The sequence below is a fragment of the Perca flavescens genome, chromosome 12 (genome assembly GCF_004354835.1).
Source record: "Perca flavescens isolate YP-PL-M2 chromosome 12, PFLA_1.0, whole genome shotgun sequence".
In the NCBI taxonomy this organism is placed as follows: Eukaryota; Metazoa; Chordata; class Actinopteri; order Perciformes; family Percidae; genus Perca; species Perca flavescens.
In genome coordinates this window covers 18,623,599-18,640,268 of record NC_041342.1, presented here as the reverse complement: position 1 = coordinate 18,640,268, position 16,670 = coordinate 18,623,599, and the positions used below count along the sequence as shown (strand labels likewise).

General features: G+C 40.0%; 1 protein-coding gene across 1 annotated transcript in view; it reads left to right on the top strand.

The window, feature by feature from the left end:
• Positions 1 to 16,670, top strand: part of LOC114564964 (macrophage mannose receptor 1-like) — a 35,027-nt gene that overhangs the window by 8,128 nt on the left and 10,229 nt on the right. The window contains exons 14-25 of the mRNA XM_028592694.1: positions 1,658 to 1,730; positions 1,853 to 2,006; positions 2,177 to 2,215; positions 4,720 to 4,883; positions 5,010 to 5,071; positions 5,503 to 5,603; positions 8,470 to 8,612; positions 11,012 to 11,117; positions 14,871 to 15,001; positions 15,125 to 15,163; positions 15,414 to 15,464; positions 16,360 to 16,410. Of these exons, the coding sequence (XP_028448495.1) occupies positions 1,658 to 1,730; positions 1,853 to 2,006; positions 2,177 to 2,215; positions 4,720 to 4,883; positions 5,010 to 5,071; positions 5,503 to 5,603; positions 8,470 to 8,612; positions 11,012 to 11,117; positions 14,871 to 15,001; positions 15,125 to 15,163; positions 15,414 to 15,464; positions 16,360 to 16,410 (1,114 nt within the window). The remainder of the gene's footprint in view (positions 1 to 1,657; positions 1,731 to 1,852; positions 2,007 to 2,176; positions 2,216 to 4,719; positions 4,884 to 5,009; positions 5,072 to 5,502; positions 5,604 to 8,469; positions 8,613 to 11,011; positions 11,118 to 14,870; positions 15,002 to 15,124; positions 15,164 to 15,413; positions 15,465 to 16,359; positions 16,411 to 16,670) is intronic.

The window sequence follows — 16,670 nt, the reverse complement described above, 5'->3', positions numbered from 1 at the left end:
GTTTTTATTGTAGGTCTAAAGTATGTTTTAACCATTGTGAAAGGTGCAATAGAATGTTCTACTAATTACATGCTCCTTGCGCATAACTATTTGTCATTTTCAATTAGATTAATTCCGACACCTTTAGCTTTTAAGATACAATCCAATGAATGGGTAATTCCATGTCATGCGCGATGACGCACAATGGCTAGCTTTGCAATGTTGGAAGATGTGGCAAATGGAGACCAACACTAAGAAGACTTGCTGGCAAACGAGGAAGAGTGGCCTCAGAGCCCGTTCCAACTTCCTCGATCTGTCCTGTTGGATCTCTGTGCTGTTTTGGGCCCAGCGTTACAGAGGAGCACTCGGAAAAACTATGCCTTGCCTGTCCCACTTCAAGAGGGGTCAGCCCCGGTGTCCCGTGGCATTAACACTTTCTCAGGGGAGTGCTAAGCGTTTTTTTGCATCAACTTTAATATCGGACCATTTCTTTTTAATTTGGGCCATGGTCCGACCTCTGAGGCTGTGGTAACTGCGTCTGCAACATGTTGTCACCCTAAAGTTTTTTTGGCATTAGTAATGCCCACAATGTGCCCTCCAAACATATTTTCCTCTTTTCCACCTATCTAACAAGAACTAGGCTACGTCACATTGAGTGAAAGTCCTTTGCTTTGTTTCCTCTGTGCGCATGATGTTGATATAGATGAATATTAATTGGGGGCGTTTCACTGACTTTAAGTATTTAAGGGAAACTATGGGCGTGACATGAAGCCGCCATATAAATCTGAATATTTCTGTGCGTACTCACATCCTATGTTTTGTCCGTACGCCACTTCTGATGCAAATTTGCCGCATAGTTTTACAAATGAGGCCCCAGGAGAGCACTGGGACACTGCATCATCAGAGAACTAGGAAATTAGGCAACAATTGTTCCATAAAGTGCCCATATTATGAAAAAAACACTTTTTCTGGGATTTGGGGTGTTCTTTTGTGTCTCTGGTGCTTCCACACACATACAAACTTTGAAAAAAAATCCATCCATGCTGTTTTGAGTGAGATATGGTTTCTGAATGTGTCCTGCCTTCAGTCTCCTAGTGAGCTGTTCAAAATCGGTGTGACGTCACAGTCCGAAATTTGCTGGCTAACCACAACCGTTAGCTCGTAACGTTAGCGTTAGCATGCTAACGCTAGCATGCTACGTCGTTCTCAATAGCAAAGCACTGCTACAACACACACAAGTTCACCATAATCTACAAAAGAACTACTTACTTGTGCGCCCTCATTTAGGAGTCTACCAGCTAATCCTGCCTTGTAACTGACCAAAGTTGGAGAAACAGGCTTTCTTTTTCTGTCTCTAGAGTTAGCTAGCTGACATGCTCTACATCTGAGCTACTGCGCATGTGCGAGTGCAATCAAAGACAGTACAGAAGAAGAAGATGAAAAGAGGTCTCACTCTGTAGCTAAAACAGAAACCAGGTGAAAAGAGGATCTGCAGCAGTGAGAGAGCTGTGCAGTACAACAAAAAGATGGTGTTTTTTGAAAATTAAACCATGTAAACCTATTCTGGTACAACCTTAAAATACAGTTATGAACCTGAAAATGAGCATAATATGGGCGCTTTAAACATTTCTCACAGGTTGCATATTTAAATCATTAATATAAAGTTGGTCCATTATAGCTTTGAAAGAGTATGGATTGGACTTAGTGCCCCTGACCCAGGAACCGGTTACGTATGGAGCGATGGATCCCCAGTGAGTTAACCGTTTTCTCTTTCTACAGTGGTTAAGTAAATCAATTTTAGCTATGCAATCTTAATTAAATGAAAATAAATCCATTCGTCATTGCATGTTTAAGTGTTCGCTTTTGTTTACAGGTAAACTTCCAACACTGGAAGGACGGAGGGCCAAATAATAGAAACAATGTGGAATCTTGTGCTGAATTTATACCATATCTGCAGTATCATAAAGGGTCTTGGAACAATGTGCATTGTGAGAAGTACAATAGATGGCTGTGTCAGATCCGAGCAGGTAAAGCATGGTCATTCGGTTACATAAGTTTCAAAGAAAAGTGTGTAATTCTTTTGTTGTTGATAGTTGAGTGAGCGAAAATACTTCTTTTATCAATGTCTTCTTCACATGTGTTCAGGTATATGAAATTATTACTCAACTATATTTATCTTCTATCCGTGTACTTACAGGGGCAACTCCAAAGGCACCTCCAGACCCCGTCACTCCTGGTAAGTGGGATAATTATGTGACCACAAGGAAATACGCTTTGTTTTGCATGATTGCTGTCATGTTGGATCTCTGTGCTGTTTTGGGCCCAGCGTCACAGAGGAGCACTCGTAAAAACTACGCTTTGCCTGTCCCACTTCAAGAGGGGTCAGCCCCGGTGTCCCATGGCATAAAACACTTTCTCGGGGTAGCGCTAGGCGTTTTTTTGCATCAACTTTAATATCGGACCATTTCTTTTTAATTTGGGCCATGGTCCAACCCCTGAGGCGGTGGCATTAACTGCAACATGTCACTCTACAGTTTTTTTGGCATTAGTAATACCTACACTGTGCCCTCCAAACATAATTTCCTCTTTTCCACCTCTCTAACAAGAACTAGGCTACAACTTCACATTAGTCAAAGTCCTTTGCTTTGTTTTCCTCTGGGCGTGACATGAAGCTGAGCAAAGTACAGGTTGAAGTACAACTGAAATCAAATGGATAGTTTTTTTTTCCTGCTGCATCATTTAGATACAGTCAGTGAATTACAGTACAGGCCAAAAGTTTGGACACACCTTCTCATTCAATGTGTTTCTTTATTTTCATGACTATTTACATTGTAGATTCTAACTGAAGGCATCAAAACTATGAATGAACACATATGGAATTATGTACTTAACAAAAAAGTGTGAAATAACTGAAAACATGTCTTAAATTTTAGATTCTTCAAAGTAGCCACCCTTTGCTTATTTTGATAACTCTGCAAACCCTTGGTGTTCTCTCAGTGAGCTTCATGAGGTAGTCACCTGAAATGGGTTTCACTTCACAGGTGTGCTTTGTCAGGGTTAATTAGTGGAATTCTTTCCCTTATTAATAAAAAAGCAAAGGGTGGCTACTTTGAAGAATCTAAAATATAAGACATGTTTTCAGTTATTTCAAACTTTTTTGTTAAGTACATAATTCCATATGTGTTCATTCATAGTTGTGATGCCTTCAGGGAGAATCTACAATGTAAATAGTCGTGAAAATAAAAAGGAAATGCATTGAATGAGAAAGTGTGTCCAAACTTTTGGCCTGTACTGTATGTGTCCTGTGCTCTCTTTAAAAAAATAAATTAAAATAAATAAAAAAAAAACCATACCCAAAAGGAAATGTATCTTTTATAACTGTTGGTTTGGTCAGACACACCATCATTCATTTACAGTTAGAGAATACGTTAATGCATCGTTGCATTTCAAGTGTTGCACACTGTAATTTAATGTACTTTGGAGGTATCGTGAATTAAACCGGGTGTCACTGTGTCACGAGCCAAAGCGAGTTTGTTGTAGCAACCAACGTAAAAATAAGCAACCCAGTCTCACAGCAGTTCGTCAAATGGTCACGTTATTTAATCTATTGATTCGTGTTCACGGGGACGTTTTTTTGTCGTTTTTTTCATGGTGGCCAGCACGTAAATGTAAACTAATGTATTTAAATGGGAAACATATGTCATCGTCACAGCACGACTATGTTAGTGAGTAGTATGAAATGCCGAAAATCTGCGTAAGGAGGAGGCCGGGGATCGCGTCCCGCGTGTGGCGTTTTGTTTCCCCGTTAACCGTCCCATTATTGTCGCGCATTCCCTGTGGCTGTCTCCCGGCGTGTGAGGCGTCCTTTCCCGTTGATTTTTTTCCTTAATCCAACCTCCGCCATCCCGTTATTGACGCAGTTATTTAGTTAGTTGTTGAAAACTGGACAGTGAAAACATAACTTAACTTCGCTTCTGAAATAATCAATGGACTTACGCTGCTGACGGATGTCCTCTTGCGTAAATGTGCACAGCAGGGCAGGGGCGGACAGCTCTGCTCTATTACAGTTTAGAGAATATTATCCTCAGTAATAATGTATCGGTTTTACTCACCCACAACCATCACTTATAACATATAATATGTACAGTAGATCCATAGGCCAATTTGTTTATTTCATATTGGATCAGTCGCCCAGCAAGATATATTTCCCATAAATTTCCCGCTTTGATTCGTGACCTAACTTCAGCGTTAAGTTTCCCCTTAACTGCCAAGTAGGGAGCTTCAGCGTTGTGTCAGACGAGTCCCATCAAGCTTAAAGGTCCCATGGCATAGGAATTTCACTTTGAGGTTTTTTAACATTAATATGCATTCCCCCAGCCTGCCTATGGTCCCCCTAGAAATGGATATAGGTGTAAACCGAGCCCTGGGTATCCTGCTCTGAAAGCTCAGATGGGCCGATCTGGAACCACCTTGCCTCCCAAAACAACCACTTGTTTTTAGTTTTTTTAATACCCGTTTATGAAATAACCAAAACAATACACGGACCTCCTCGCTTAACATTTACAGTACTATTATTAGTTATTATTGTTATTTACCAAGGTTTAGAGATATTGCTTTCTGAGATTTGCAGCGCCACCCAAGTGAATTGTTGGTAAAACAGATTTTGTTGGTGATGCTAAAAGCACTGAAAACACATACTGTATATTGAAGATATATTACATCTTTCAAACATGTTTTCAGACTACAATAAGACGTCAGATGGGTGGCTAGAATGGAATGGGAATCAGTATTATATTAACAGTATGTCGATGGCCATGGAAGAAGCTCGTAGCTTCTGCCAACGGAGGCATAGTGACTTGGTAACTATCAACACTGAAGCTGAAAGTGTCTTTTTGTGGAAACAGGTAAGCAGTGCTATTTATACTATATTTAACAGTTAAACAATTAAAGTAAAATAACCAAGGCATTTAATTTCAGCACAAAAAATAAGTAATGCTGCTTTTAACATGTGCCTCTGTCTCTGTGTGTAGATATCCCAACATAATGAACATTACTGGATAGGCCTGACAGTAGATCTCGATGAAACACCTGAGTGAGTATGAATAAAATACAAACGAGGACAAAAGTCTAAAAAACACATTTAATAAAAAATGTAATTAAAATAAATCTGACTTTTGGGGAAATGAAGTCCCAAGAAAAAGTAATTAAAATAATAAAATATATACATGATTACAAGTTTGAAATGTATGTTACACATTAATGATAACATTTCTGTAGCTTTGTTGTTGAGTGTGGCTTTTATTCTATACAGTACAGACTAATGGCAGAAGTTACTGGTCACATTAACTTGCGCCTGATTTTCTTCCACTATCTAGCCAATTTATAATTTGTCTTTGAGATGTGAAGATGGAAGAAACAAAACATAATACAGTTCAAGCCTTTAGACTTGAATCAGACTTAAATATTTTAACAATGAGTTGTTCTGTGAAAACATTTGAACTGATTTGTGTGCCTTCCATTAAGGTGGGTGGATGGTTCTCAAGTGGTGTTTCAAAGGTGGGATGAAGGTCAGCCTGATTTCCAGAACTATGATGAGAACTGTGTTGTGATGACCTATTCTACTGGTGAGTGAATTAATATAGGATTCATCTTTACTGACATACATGCAAATGACAAGTGCACCTGCAGCTGTTATTCTGCAATTAAAGTTGTAATCCTTAAGATTTCAGTACTGGTTGATTGGGTGACACCTGTGGTTACCATGATAACAGCAAGTGCAGTTTAATACTACAGCAAGGCAGCTTTATTTATATTATATACATTATATTATACATTTCAGCAACAGGGCAATTTACAGTGCTACATAAAACATTAAAGAGCAGTTAAAAAATGATTAAAATAACAAAGAAACAGGCAGGACCATATTTCTTTCCCATCTCATCCACCATGGGCCCTGCAGGAACATGTGACTTTGTACTCTTGTTACCCATAACAAGAGGGTAAGTACTTCTCTTTACCTACAATATAGCCGTCGCTATAAGGCTTAGTTGAATCAAGGCAAACTTCCAACTGTTTTCCTTTAGATTTTATCATGAAATCTATGTCACACCCACGGAGAAATTCTCAGAAATATGTCTATTATCTGTTCAAAAACACTTTGTCGGAAATACAAGAAGAGGAACTGGTCTGTTTACAGCGCAGCCAAACAAACTATCTTCCATTAATAAAGAAGACAATCAACAATAATTGCAACCCCAATCTGATTTCATGCTGCGCACAGTGTTAGTTTCCCACACAGTACAGTAAAGTTGGTTACATTGCTGAGGAGTTGGAGACGTCCAGCCTGTTGCCTGCAGCTCTTCATCTCACAGCTCACTGTGGCTGCTCTTTTTTATTCCATTATTGACTTGCCAAAATAAAAATTATATGATATGATACACTGACGAAAAATGATGAAAATGGCCGTTGCCTTGTTTTGTAGGAACACTTTTGATGAACGATTGTGATAAGCGCTAACCATGGTGACAAATATGTTGTGTTTCCTTTGGCAGCTTGACAATAAAAGCAAGGAGCAACTAGATAAACTCATCTCATTCATCTAAAATGCATGTTTGATGCTTTCATATTTCGACACTTTCACTAACGTTAGGTTGGAGACCTAATTTACCTTTTGAGCCACATACTAAAGAAAATGACACCACCCAAACTAGTTAGTCCGCTGATCGTAACCCTTTGGTTTAGCAAATGCAACACAGTACAGAAAATAAGCAAAAGCAGGAACATCAGATAGGTCAGACCACTGTGTTTAACTATATATCTTTAAATGTTACAGTTACGGATAAAAATGACAACAGAAATAAACAAGCTTGCCGATTTTAAAGGTCCAATATGTAATACTGACAGCTAGTGTTTAAAAAAGTAACTGCAGTACAAATTCAAAATACTGGAGAGAGTTGTCTCCCCCACCCCCTCCTCCCCAGATTCGAAGTTCACGGAGGTTGCCAGGCTGAGACTGCAGCATCCACAACAATGTTGCTAGACGCTTGTCTCACATAGTCAAACATTACTTCACAGCACAGCGGAGTAGCTAACGTTAGATGCTCGCTATATTGACAGTCATAAAAGCCTGTGCTCGCGCGGAGCTCTGTACCCAACGTGACAGACTTTTTGGCTTAGAATTATAGTAGGAACCGCCAAAAACCCCACAACCTCGCCGTCCTCTCCACACGCCAGTCAGGCACACTACCTCGGATTAGAATTACAATAGGAACCGCTAAAAATACCACTACCTTGCCGACTGAACACACTTCATTGGCTTAGAATTACGGCAACAATCGCTAAACACACTGCAAACTCACAGTCGTCTCTTCCCGATTTAAAATAACTCACCATTGTTGGCTCCGGCCGCTGAACTACACTTTGTAAACAGCCATGGGCTGCTTGCCTGGTCCTCCGTTAACGTTAGCAGTTAGCATGGCGGCATTAGCCAGGACTAGCCAGGACCAGTCGAGATCACTTTACTGGCTGTGTCTCAATTGTTTTTGCGAGTAACCAACACAGGTACTCTAGCTATATAATTCAATGTGAGTACACAAATGTGGAAATGACATAAAATGCCAGTCCCTAGTGGCTGTGATAAATTAGCCTGAAGCTAATGCTTACCTGTTCAGGAGGAAATAAGCCAACTCTGCGTCCTTTTGGGCTCTAAGCTGTCTCCATCTTTCAAATACATCTCCAATATTTACCAGGGGTTTGTTACGTCTCTGGTCACGCAACTGTTAGGTTGGGTAGAATCTATCTCCGATGATCCTGTTCGTTTGTCTGCTGCTTTCATGGCTGTACCAACGTTACAGCTGTAGCGCGCTGGGTTTACGGTACGTTTTTACAGGTATATCTGGCAACCCGGCCTGGCTGTCAAACTGGGCAGTTGATGACAACATACAGGCCAAAATATAAACATAAATTCCGTCACGGAATGTAAATTTCAAAAAGAAAAAATACTGACATTAGCATTGTTGTCAGAAAAGATAGTATTTCAGCTTAACAAGTTTCCTTAATATCCGATGAGGCATTGGTGTCATTTTTGGATTTATTACAGTAAATATATTACATATTGGACCTTTAAATATCTCTGCAATTCAAATCAACGGCCACGTGTCTACCCAGAAGTGATTTTTATGTTAATGTGACGTCAAGGTGATTCAGTGATTCTCTGACTGAGTGTAAAGACAGTGAACAAAATGAGATAATTGCACTATATGAATTTCTCGTAATATAAATCATCTGCATCTAGCGCAGGAATGGCAGACTCCACCACTACCAATAAAAACTACTATATACAGTAGAGAAGTAATTACAGAGTGAATACATTAAATGGCTATTACATAACAATGCAGCATCACAAATGGGGTTTGATTTTTGAGAAATCTTAAGGATTATAACTTTAACCTGATATTTGATGCTAGTTTCATGTCTTGGATTGGTTCACAGGGTTCTGGCACGATTATAATTGTGGTTATGAGCACAGTTCCATTTGTAAACGCAGTGGATCACCACCTGCCAACACAACTGTGGCACCCACAGTGTCCCCTAAAGGTGCCTGCCCATCCCAGTGGAAGAGATTTAACTCAAAGGTCGGATGTCACTTTAAGCCTCAATGTGTTGTGCTGCAGGAATAAAAACTGATGTAGGATGGCATTGGCCTTTGATTTCACAACACTGTGTATTAAACATTGATCTTATAGGTTACGCATTTTTATCTGATGATTAGGGCTGTGCAATTAATTGACTTTTAATCATGAGCGATCCCAAAAACAGAGTAATCAAGAAAAACGATTATTTTGCACATTACGTTTGCAAAGGGGAAATTTCACAGTCCAAGGTGTTTTCACTGTTGATTTGTTTAAAGGGGTGATAGAATGCAAAACCGATTTTACCCTGTCATAGTTGAATAACGACAGTTCAGTGGGTAAATAGGACATACATAGAAGCTCAAAGTCCCACTGACACCCCTTTACTATGAAAATCTCATATTTTGAAACTGCCGCTGAAAACGGGCGAATCTCAACAAAGCTGGAAGTTGACGTCAACCTCCCAAGACCTGTACCTTTGTCACGTTCATGGGTGTATTAAGAGAACAGTCACGCCCACACATTTACATAGGCTACACAACTGACCTGAGATCAGGTAGTCTTCTGAATGTAGGTCACGCAGATCTCTGCTATTCCATTACAAAATTCACTTCTGAAACTTTTTTATGCGAGAAATCAACCATGTAAAGCTCAAATATGGGCCGTTTTACGAAAATGGATGGCTAATTGCAAATTTTGTCTGACTGTGTGTCGGAGTTCAGCAGCCGGTGCTGCCTGGGTTGCTACATCGCCGCCCTGCCTGTCCTCCGTCACAGACCCCGGCCTGCTGTGAGCTCAATTGAGCTCGGCCGGCAGCCCGGTGCTCAATACCCGCGCAAACTCACCCTTTTCTGGGTGACTCGAACTACCAAACCGTGAGCCCTGACAGAGCTCCAGGGCCTGCAGCTCGCTGTTCTCCCTCCCCTCTTCCTGCTACCGGCCGGCCGGCGAGTGACTGAGAGCGCGGTCAGCGAGCTTGTTACACCCGCAATCTCTTACCGCAGCCCGCAGGTTCCAGTTATTCTTATAATGGATATGTGTGTTGAGTTATTTAAACAAACAATCGGGGAAATAAACGCCTCTTGTCCGCGAGTCTCATTGATAGAGCTGCGATGAGCTGGAGTCCATCAATGAGAGCTAGCTAGCCTCCTCCTAACGAGACCTCCGACATTCACAAAAATGCATTCAATTGAAATCCGAAATCGGACAAGTGTTAGCTAAGCTTTGTTAGACCTTGGGGAACCTGTAATATTCATGCCGTGACGAAATTCCAACTGTAAATATACTATAGTTATGCCGAAAGTGTAGCTAGCTAGCCGCAATCATTTCCGATTGTATTCAATGGGACACAAAGCTAGCTAGCTGCTCCTCCTAATAAGACCCCTCAGTTCATAAAAATAACTTAAATTCAAATTGGACACAACGGTTAGCTTTGTAAGACCTTGGGGTAGCTGTGATATAAGTGCCGTGACGAAATTCAAACTGTAAATATATTATAGTTATGCCGGCAGCCGGCTGCGGAGCCCCGGTAGTGCAATAATCAACAAATGGTGACTTTGGTATGCCAAAGGCTGCCGCTTTCTCGTCAAACTGTGTGGAGCTCCTAAAGTCCGACACGTCTTACCAAATTTGCAATTAGCCATCCATTTTCGTAAAACGGGCCATATGTGAGCTTTATATAGTTGATTTCTCGCATAAAAAAGTATCAGAAGTGAATTTGGTAACGAAACGTTGCAGTGTCTGAAATATGATATTCTGTCGCGTCTCTAATGTGTGCGTATGGGGATTCGCTCAACCAATCAGAGCGCGTCTCTAATGTGTGTGTATTGGGGATTCGCTCAACCAATCAGCGCGCGTCTCTAATGTGTGTGTATTGGGGATTTGCTCAACCAATCAGAGCGCGTCTCTAATGTGTGTGTATGGCGATTCGCTCAACCAATCAGCGCGCAGCTCATCTAAATATTCATGAGCATACCATATTTGGAAGAAAAGCCAAAACACAGGGATGTATAAGGGCCAATAAAATATCAACCAGGCCATTTTCAGCCCAACCAATGTTACCTACCCTATTAGGAGACCATAAGGAACAGTGTGAAATACCCTATATAATCATTCTATCACCCCTTTAACTGTTTCACGGTTTGTTTGTTTTAATTCAAAAACTACGTCTTTCCAAAAGTCAATAAGTAATTGTGTAAAATAATCGTGATTTTAATATTGACCAAAATAATTGTGATTATTTCCATAATCAAGCAGCCCTACTGATGATCTTTTGAGATGGGACATTAGGCTGTTTTGTCGTGTGAAATTGGGATCAATGTACTAACCAGGACAATGTTTGAGTGGCTGTATTTGGTGTATTTTCAGGAGTTGTAAATCGACTTATCATTCCTCACCTCTAGTGTTACAGAATCTTTAATGACCAGAAGGTAACATGGCGTGAAGCGAGGACACAATGCCAAGGTGTGGATGGAAACTTGGCCTCTATTCCCTCCAGACATGTGGAAGGTTTGTTTCAAATATTTTTTCCTGGTAAAATATGCACCAATCTTTTAACTTCTTCTACTGTTTATGGTTGCATGGTCAGGTCCATGTGTAGCAGAACCCTGAAATGGGAGGTAAAGAACATAAACCTAAATTTGATACTTTTATTTCTTATGCATTTCTTTTTTATGTGAAGATTTTACATTTTTTTTATTTAAATGGAGGGATTGTGATAGTTGTGAGGCTTATTCAATAATCACCTTAGTACAAACCTGTTTTATTGAGGAATAGGTTTTAAAACAACAATGTAAAGAAAAAAATTCTAAATCTCTGCTAGCGGCCTCTAGATTTACCAAATCCTTTGCCAGATCTTGAGTTTGAGTGAAACTGTGAATGAAACTGATTTCTGTCGTTTTCCAGTTTATAGTAGACTACACAGTCCCTCCAGGATTTCGCAGCATTTTTTTTAAGATTATTGCGGCTCAAAATGCCTGATTTTGCAGGAGCTTTTGTAAAAAACTTTTTTTACAACGATAAAAGTTGTGATGTCTTTTGTATTTTTGTTGCAATGAAGTTGCGAGAGAGTGCAAATTGCAAAAAAAGTTTAAATTTTCTTTTTTTTTAAACTTATTTAACCTTACCAAAAAACCTCAGGATGCTGCAAATGTAGGTATAATATGAAAATGGCTGGTGGATTTAAGTAAAAATAATAATAATTTATTTAATGAATCAAATTTGAACATATGTGTAAGTGGCTTGTTGATCTTTACATTGTTAGTTAATTTCCTAACCTGGCCTGGGACACACATTCATACGGTTTGATAAAGTACTTATTGGACTTTAAATTATTATTGCACTTACAATAACGAGTGTAGCTGTCCTCAGTTTAGGTCATTGTGTATGTTTCATCTCCGGTTTTTCCTGCATTCACCCTGTGTGTTTGCGTGTGTGCAGGGCCGGATTAACAATTTCATGTGCCCTGGGTAACAAGACTCAAAGCCCCCCCTGGGAGTAAAAGTAAACCATTGGCTACACTGTTGCATGTAGTTCAAAGTCAAGATCAGGTTTATTGTTTCAGAATCAATTATATCAACATTATATGTTGATGCACTACTATATATTCTTATTATTTTATTTTAACAAATGGGCCTTACAACTGGCCTCTTCCTCCCTGTCATCTTCATCCTCCTGATCACTCTCTGCCTCTGTCCCTCTCTCTGAATCTACAGCCTCCTCTTCCTCCCGGTCATCCTCATTCTCCTGATCACTCTCTGCCTCTGTCCCTCTCTCTGAATCTATAGCCTCCTCTTCCTCCCTGTCATCCTCATCCTCCTGATTACTTTCTGCCTCTGTCCCCCTCTCTGAATCTGCAGCCTCCTCTTCCTCCCTGTCATCCTCATCCTCCTGATCACTCTCTGCCTCTGTCCCTCTCTCTGAATCTGCAGCCTCCTCTTCATCCCTACAGTCCTTTCCCTCTTTTCTTTCACTTATTTCTGCATATCCGTCTGTGGTCTTCTCCTGCTCTGACCCATCTGGTCTCTCCAGTTTCCTGCCTTCTTCTTCATTTCCCTCCTTCTATTCCTCCTGTGCACTACTCAGAATCTGAATACAAATGATCGGTCTCATCAAGCACTGTGTAGTGTGTTGTAATGTAACGCCACCAAAACGGCGACCCTCTGTATGAATTCAAACATGCCAGTTTGTAATATTTTGTATTATGCTGTTCTTGTTTTTACTAATATCAAAACTAATCAAAGGGCAGAAAGCTCTTAGAAATCACGAGGGAGCGATTTGACTTTTGGCTAACGTATTAGACGCGCTGTTGTTTTTTGCTAATTCGCCTTTACCATACATTACAATTTTAAATTAAATGTGTTTAAACTCCACCTGGGGGAACTGACTACACCTCACCGTAGTCTGCCACCACACCGCAGCAGACTCACTGTGACAGACCGTGGTAAAGTTGGTTTTATATTGGACGTTGGATATTCGCACATTCGAAAAAAAAAAAAAAAAAAAATTGACACTGTTTTTGACGTGATTTAACGTAATATTTTGATGGAACGGGATGCAAAAATCTGCATATAATTAGGAAAGTGAGGACTGCGTTTATAATGTGATCTAACATAATATTTGACGAAGCCCAGGGCCTCTTAGATGTCCTGTGCCCCTGGGCAAGTGACCAGTTGCCCTAATGGTAAATCCGGCTCTGTGTGCGTGCCCCGACCGCTGCAGAGAGCCGACAGGATTTAAACAGCAGCAGCTTTCAGCGACTTTAGAGTGAAAAAAACGTTACAGTGTACATTGATGTTAAAATGAATACAGGCTGGCAGGACGATCTGAAATGTTTTGTACGGTCTTTCGCTGTACGTTTTGTTGGTAAATGTGAGATGTTCGAGTCACACACGTCTCGTCTTCATATCAGAAACAAGGACATGAATTTGGCGACATACGTGTGTTACGTCAACCCGTTCTCCGCATGGATGTATTAAGAGGTTCTCACTCCCGCTTGGTCAGTGGCTCTCAGAGTCACATACTGACTCAACGTCTGGCACATGTGACTGTTGTGATTGGTTGAAGTCACAGGAAACTCTGGTTATTGGTAAAATTTGCGGTAAAGTTGTGGTGATAGATCAAAATTGTGAGTCACACCAAATTCACGGTGACAGGTTGAATTTGTGTGAATTGTTGCGATCAAGACATTGTAAAAATCCTGGAGGGGCTGACTATACTGTACTGCACAGTGCACCTTCAAAAATACAGGAAATACAAAGAGCCAAACAGCACGTGTACTGTATGTGTTTTATGCATAGACAGTATATAATGGACCAATAGACCCCGTTGCTCTGGACGGAGACCAGTGAAGGCTATTAGAAGCACTTTTCCGGTGATGGCCAGCTTTACTGCGCAGCCTCCAACTGAGAGAATGTGACGTGAGCAACGTGTCTGAAAGTTGGAAGTCTTCTGGTAGCTGTGCCGAGAGAAATCTCAATCATTCCCAATCTTACAGATACGGAGAGTGTAGGTGGATGTAAGGAGATAACATGGGCACAGGCTAATTATTGCTAACTAACATGCTAGTTAACATTAGTAATTAAACCTAAACATCTCATGTAAGTCGAAACTGCCTGCGAGCTTCTCCTGTACTATACGGTAATTCCTCTACTATGCGACAGTAAGTCACTTGGTTATGACACAATCGTTAGCTTATATTTACAAAAACGTCTGCTACGGAGCCATAACGTGAGGTACAAGGTATTGAAGCCTTTTATACATTGTTGTGTTTCTTTGGAACTAAACAACGGACAAATAGAGTCTTCAAACATTTCTGATGTAAAGTTATTCGCAGTCAAGTGACGTAAAAAAAAATGGCGGTCAGCGGAATGCTAACAGGAGGTGATGGCCAGTTAGCAACAAAATGGCGCCGTAGATGGCTCGAGTTCTGAAGCGAAGCTTACCCCCTTGGTTTTATGTAGGGCTGGGTATTGTCAATGATTTCCCGAATTGATTCGATTCCGATTGACAAGGTCCTGATTAAATTACATTTCCAATTCTATATCAATTAGATTAGGGAAATTTTGCTTGGATATAAAATTGATGCTAAAAGAACTTATGCTGTAAATTGTACAAGCAAGAAGCAACCCCCAAATACCTAAAAATAAATAAATGCACCTGGTTAATGTTTACATTAGGAATTGACACCCAAATAGGGGGGAACTTTAAAACTTTCATGCAAATATATGATACTTGAATTTTTGTTATCTGTTCATTTTTCAGTATTTTTGATGACTCAAATGGCTGACACACCTAATACTACAGACGTTTGGATTGGTTTGCGCAGAACAAATACACATGAATTTTTTTGGACTGATGGGCGACCGAGGCAATATGTCAACTTGGATTTAGCAGTAAGTGGAAAGAATCTAAATTGTGTTTTATAATTTGTAAGTGTGTGTGTGTAGCACTGCCGATAATTTGTGTGTGTACACATGTGACACTTTGTTTCTCTATTGTCTTTTTCTCCATTTTAGGAACGCCGTATATTCAATCTATTTGGATCAGGATTTCTGGTAACTTCTTTAAATTTAACTTGAGGCCTAACTGTGTATAAGAGTGTATGCAACAAGTAGCTGAACCATCGCGGTTAGAGGGTCACGGCCTGGTGCATACAGCCGCACGCAGTAGACACGCTATGTAGATTTCTTTTGGAAAAAATGTTTTAGTGTTGGAACAGAGTAATACAGAAATGTTTGAAATGTTCCTTATTTTTATAATGAAAATGGTTTACTAAAGTTGCAAACATCTGGGTTTACATTGCAGGACCGAGAGCGTGCTCACAGATTTTCTCAATGGATACATAATCAACAAGAGGTATGACGTTTTTGAAACTTTATTGTAAAGTGAGAAATTACTTATTTTGTCATGACTTGGAGAAAAATGACAGAAAATCACATTTGTCTTTACATGTTAACAAGACAAGATCTTGACAGCAAAAAAAAAAAAAAAAAAAAAAAAAAGGAATTCCAGGATTTGACTGAGGCTCCACACTGTGGCAATAAAATGGAGGAGGATAATACAAATACAGTATTCGTATCAGTATTATATTAAAATATGACTTTATCCATCCATCTATTTTCCCATTCATCGGTCCTACCATCTATCACTCGTGAGGTTGGAGGGTTAGGGTCTCATCAGGTTTGTTGACGTTAACTTGGAAAACTAATCTATGTAAAAGGGTGGTCATTTAAAATTAAACATGTGTGCTAGAACTGCCTGCTATTCAACAGAGGGTCACGGCCCGGTGCATGCAGCCACATGCAGTAGACACAGTATATAGATTGGTGGAAGTAATGCATTATGTGAGTTCTGCTCGGAAACTTTTAGCCGTATGCCGCTAGCAACATGTGTTGAGATTAGCACAACAAGCTGACTGGCGTACGATACTCTGACAAGCTCCAATGAAACGCAGGAGCTGAAAGACCCGCCTGTGGGTTCCCTGTCAGCTACAACGACAACAGAGAGAGAGTTGCATATAAGCAAAGAGGGTGTTTCTTCTTCTATTTCTTCACCTATGTAGGGTATATGAATGAAAACATATCAAACATGCTATTTAATAGCGTACAAGAGTTCTTTTTGTTTTATAGCCTATTGCCTTTTGGAAAAATGTTTTAGTGTTGGAACTTTGTAATTCAGAAATGTTTGAAATGTTCCTTATTTTTATAATGAAAATAGTTAAAAATTGCAAACATCTGGGTTTACATTGCAGGACCGAGAGGGTGTTCACAGATTTTATCAATGGATACATAATCAACAAGAGGTATGACTTTTTTTAAACTTTATTGTAAAGTGAGAAACTACTTATTTTGTCATGACTTGGAGAAAAATGACAGAGGGTTAGGGTCTCATCACGTTTGTTGAAGTTAACTTGGAAAACTAGTCTATGTAAAAGGGTGGTCATTTAAATTTAAACATGTGTGCTAGAACTGCCTGCTATTCAACAGAGGCATATATTGACCTTGGTCTTTATATGAGTGAGATGTTGTTTAGGGCTTTGACACCGAACTTCGTTATTCGAAT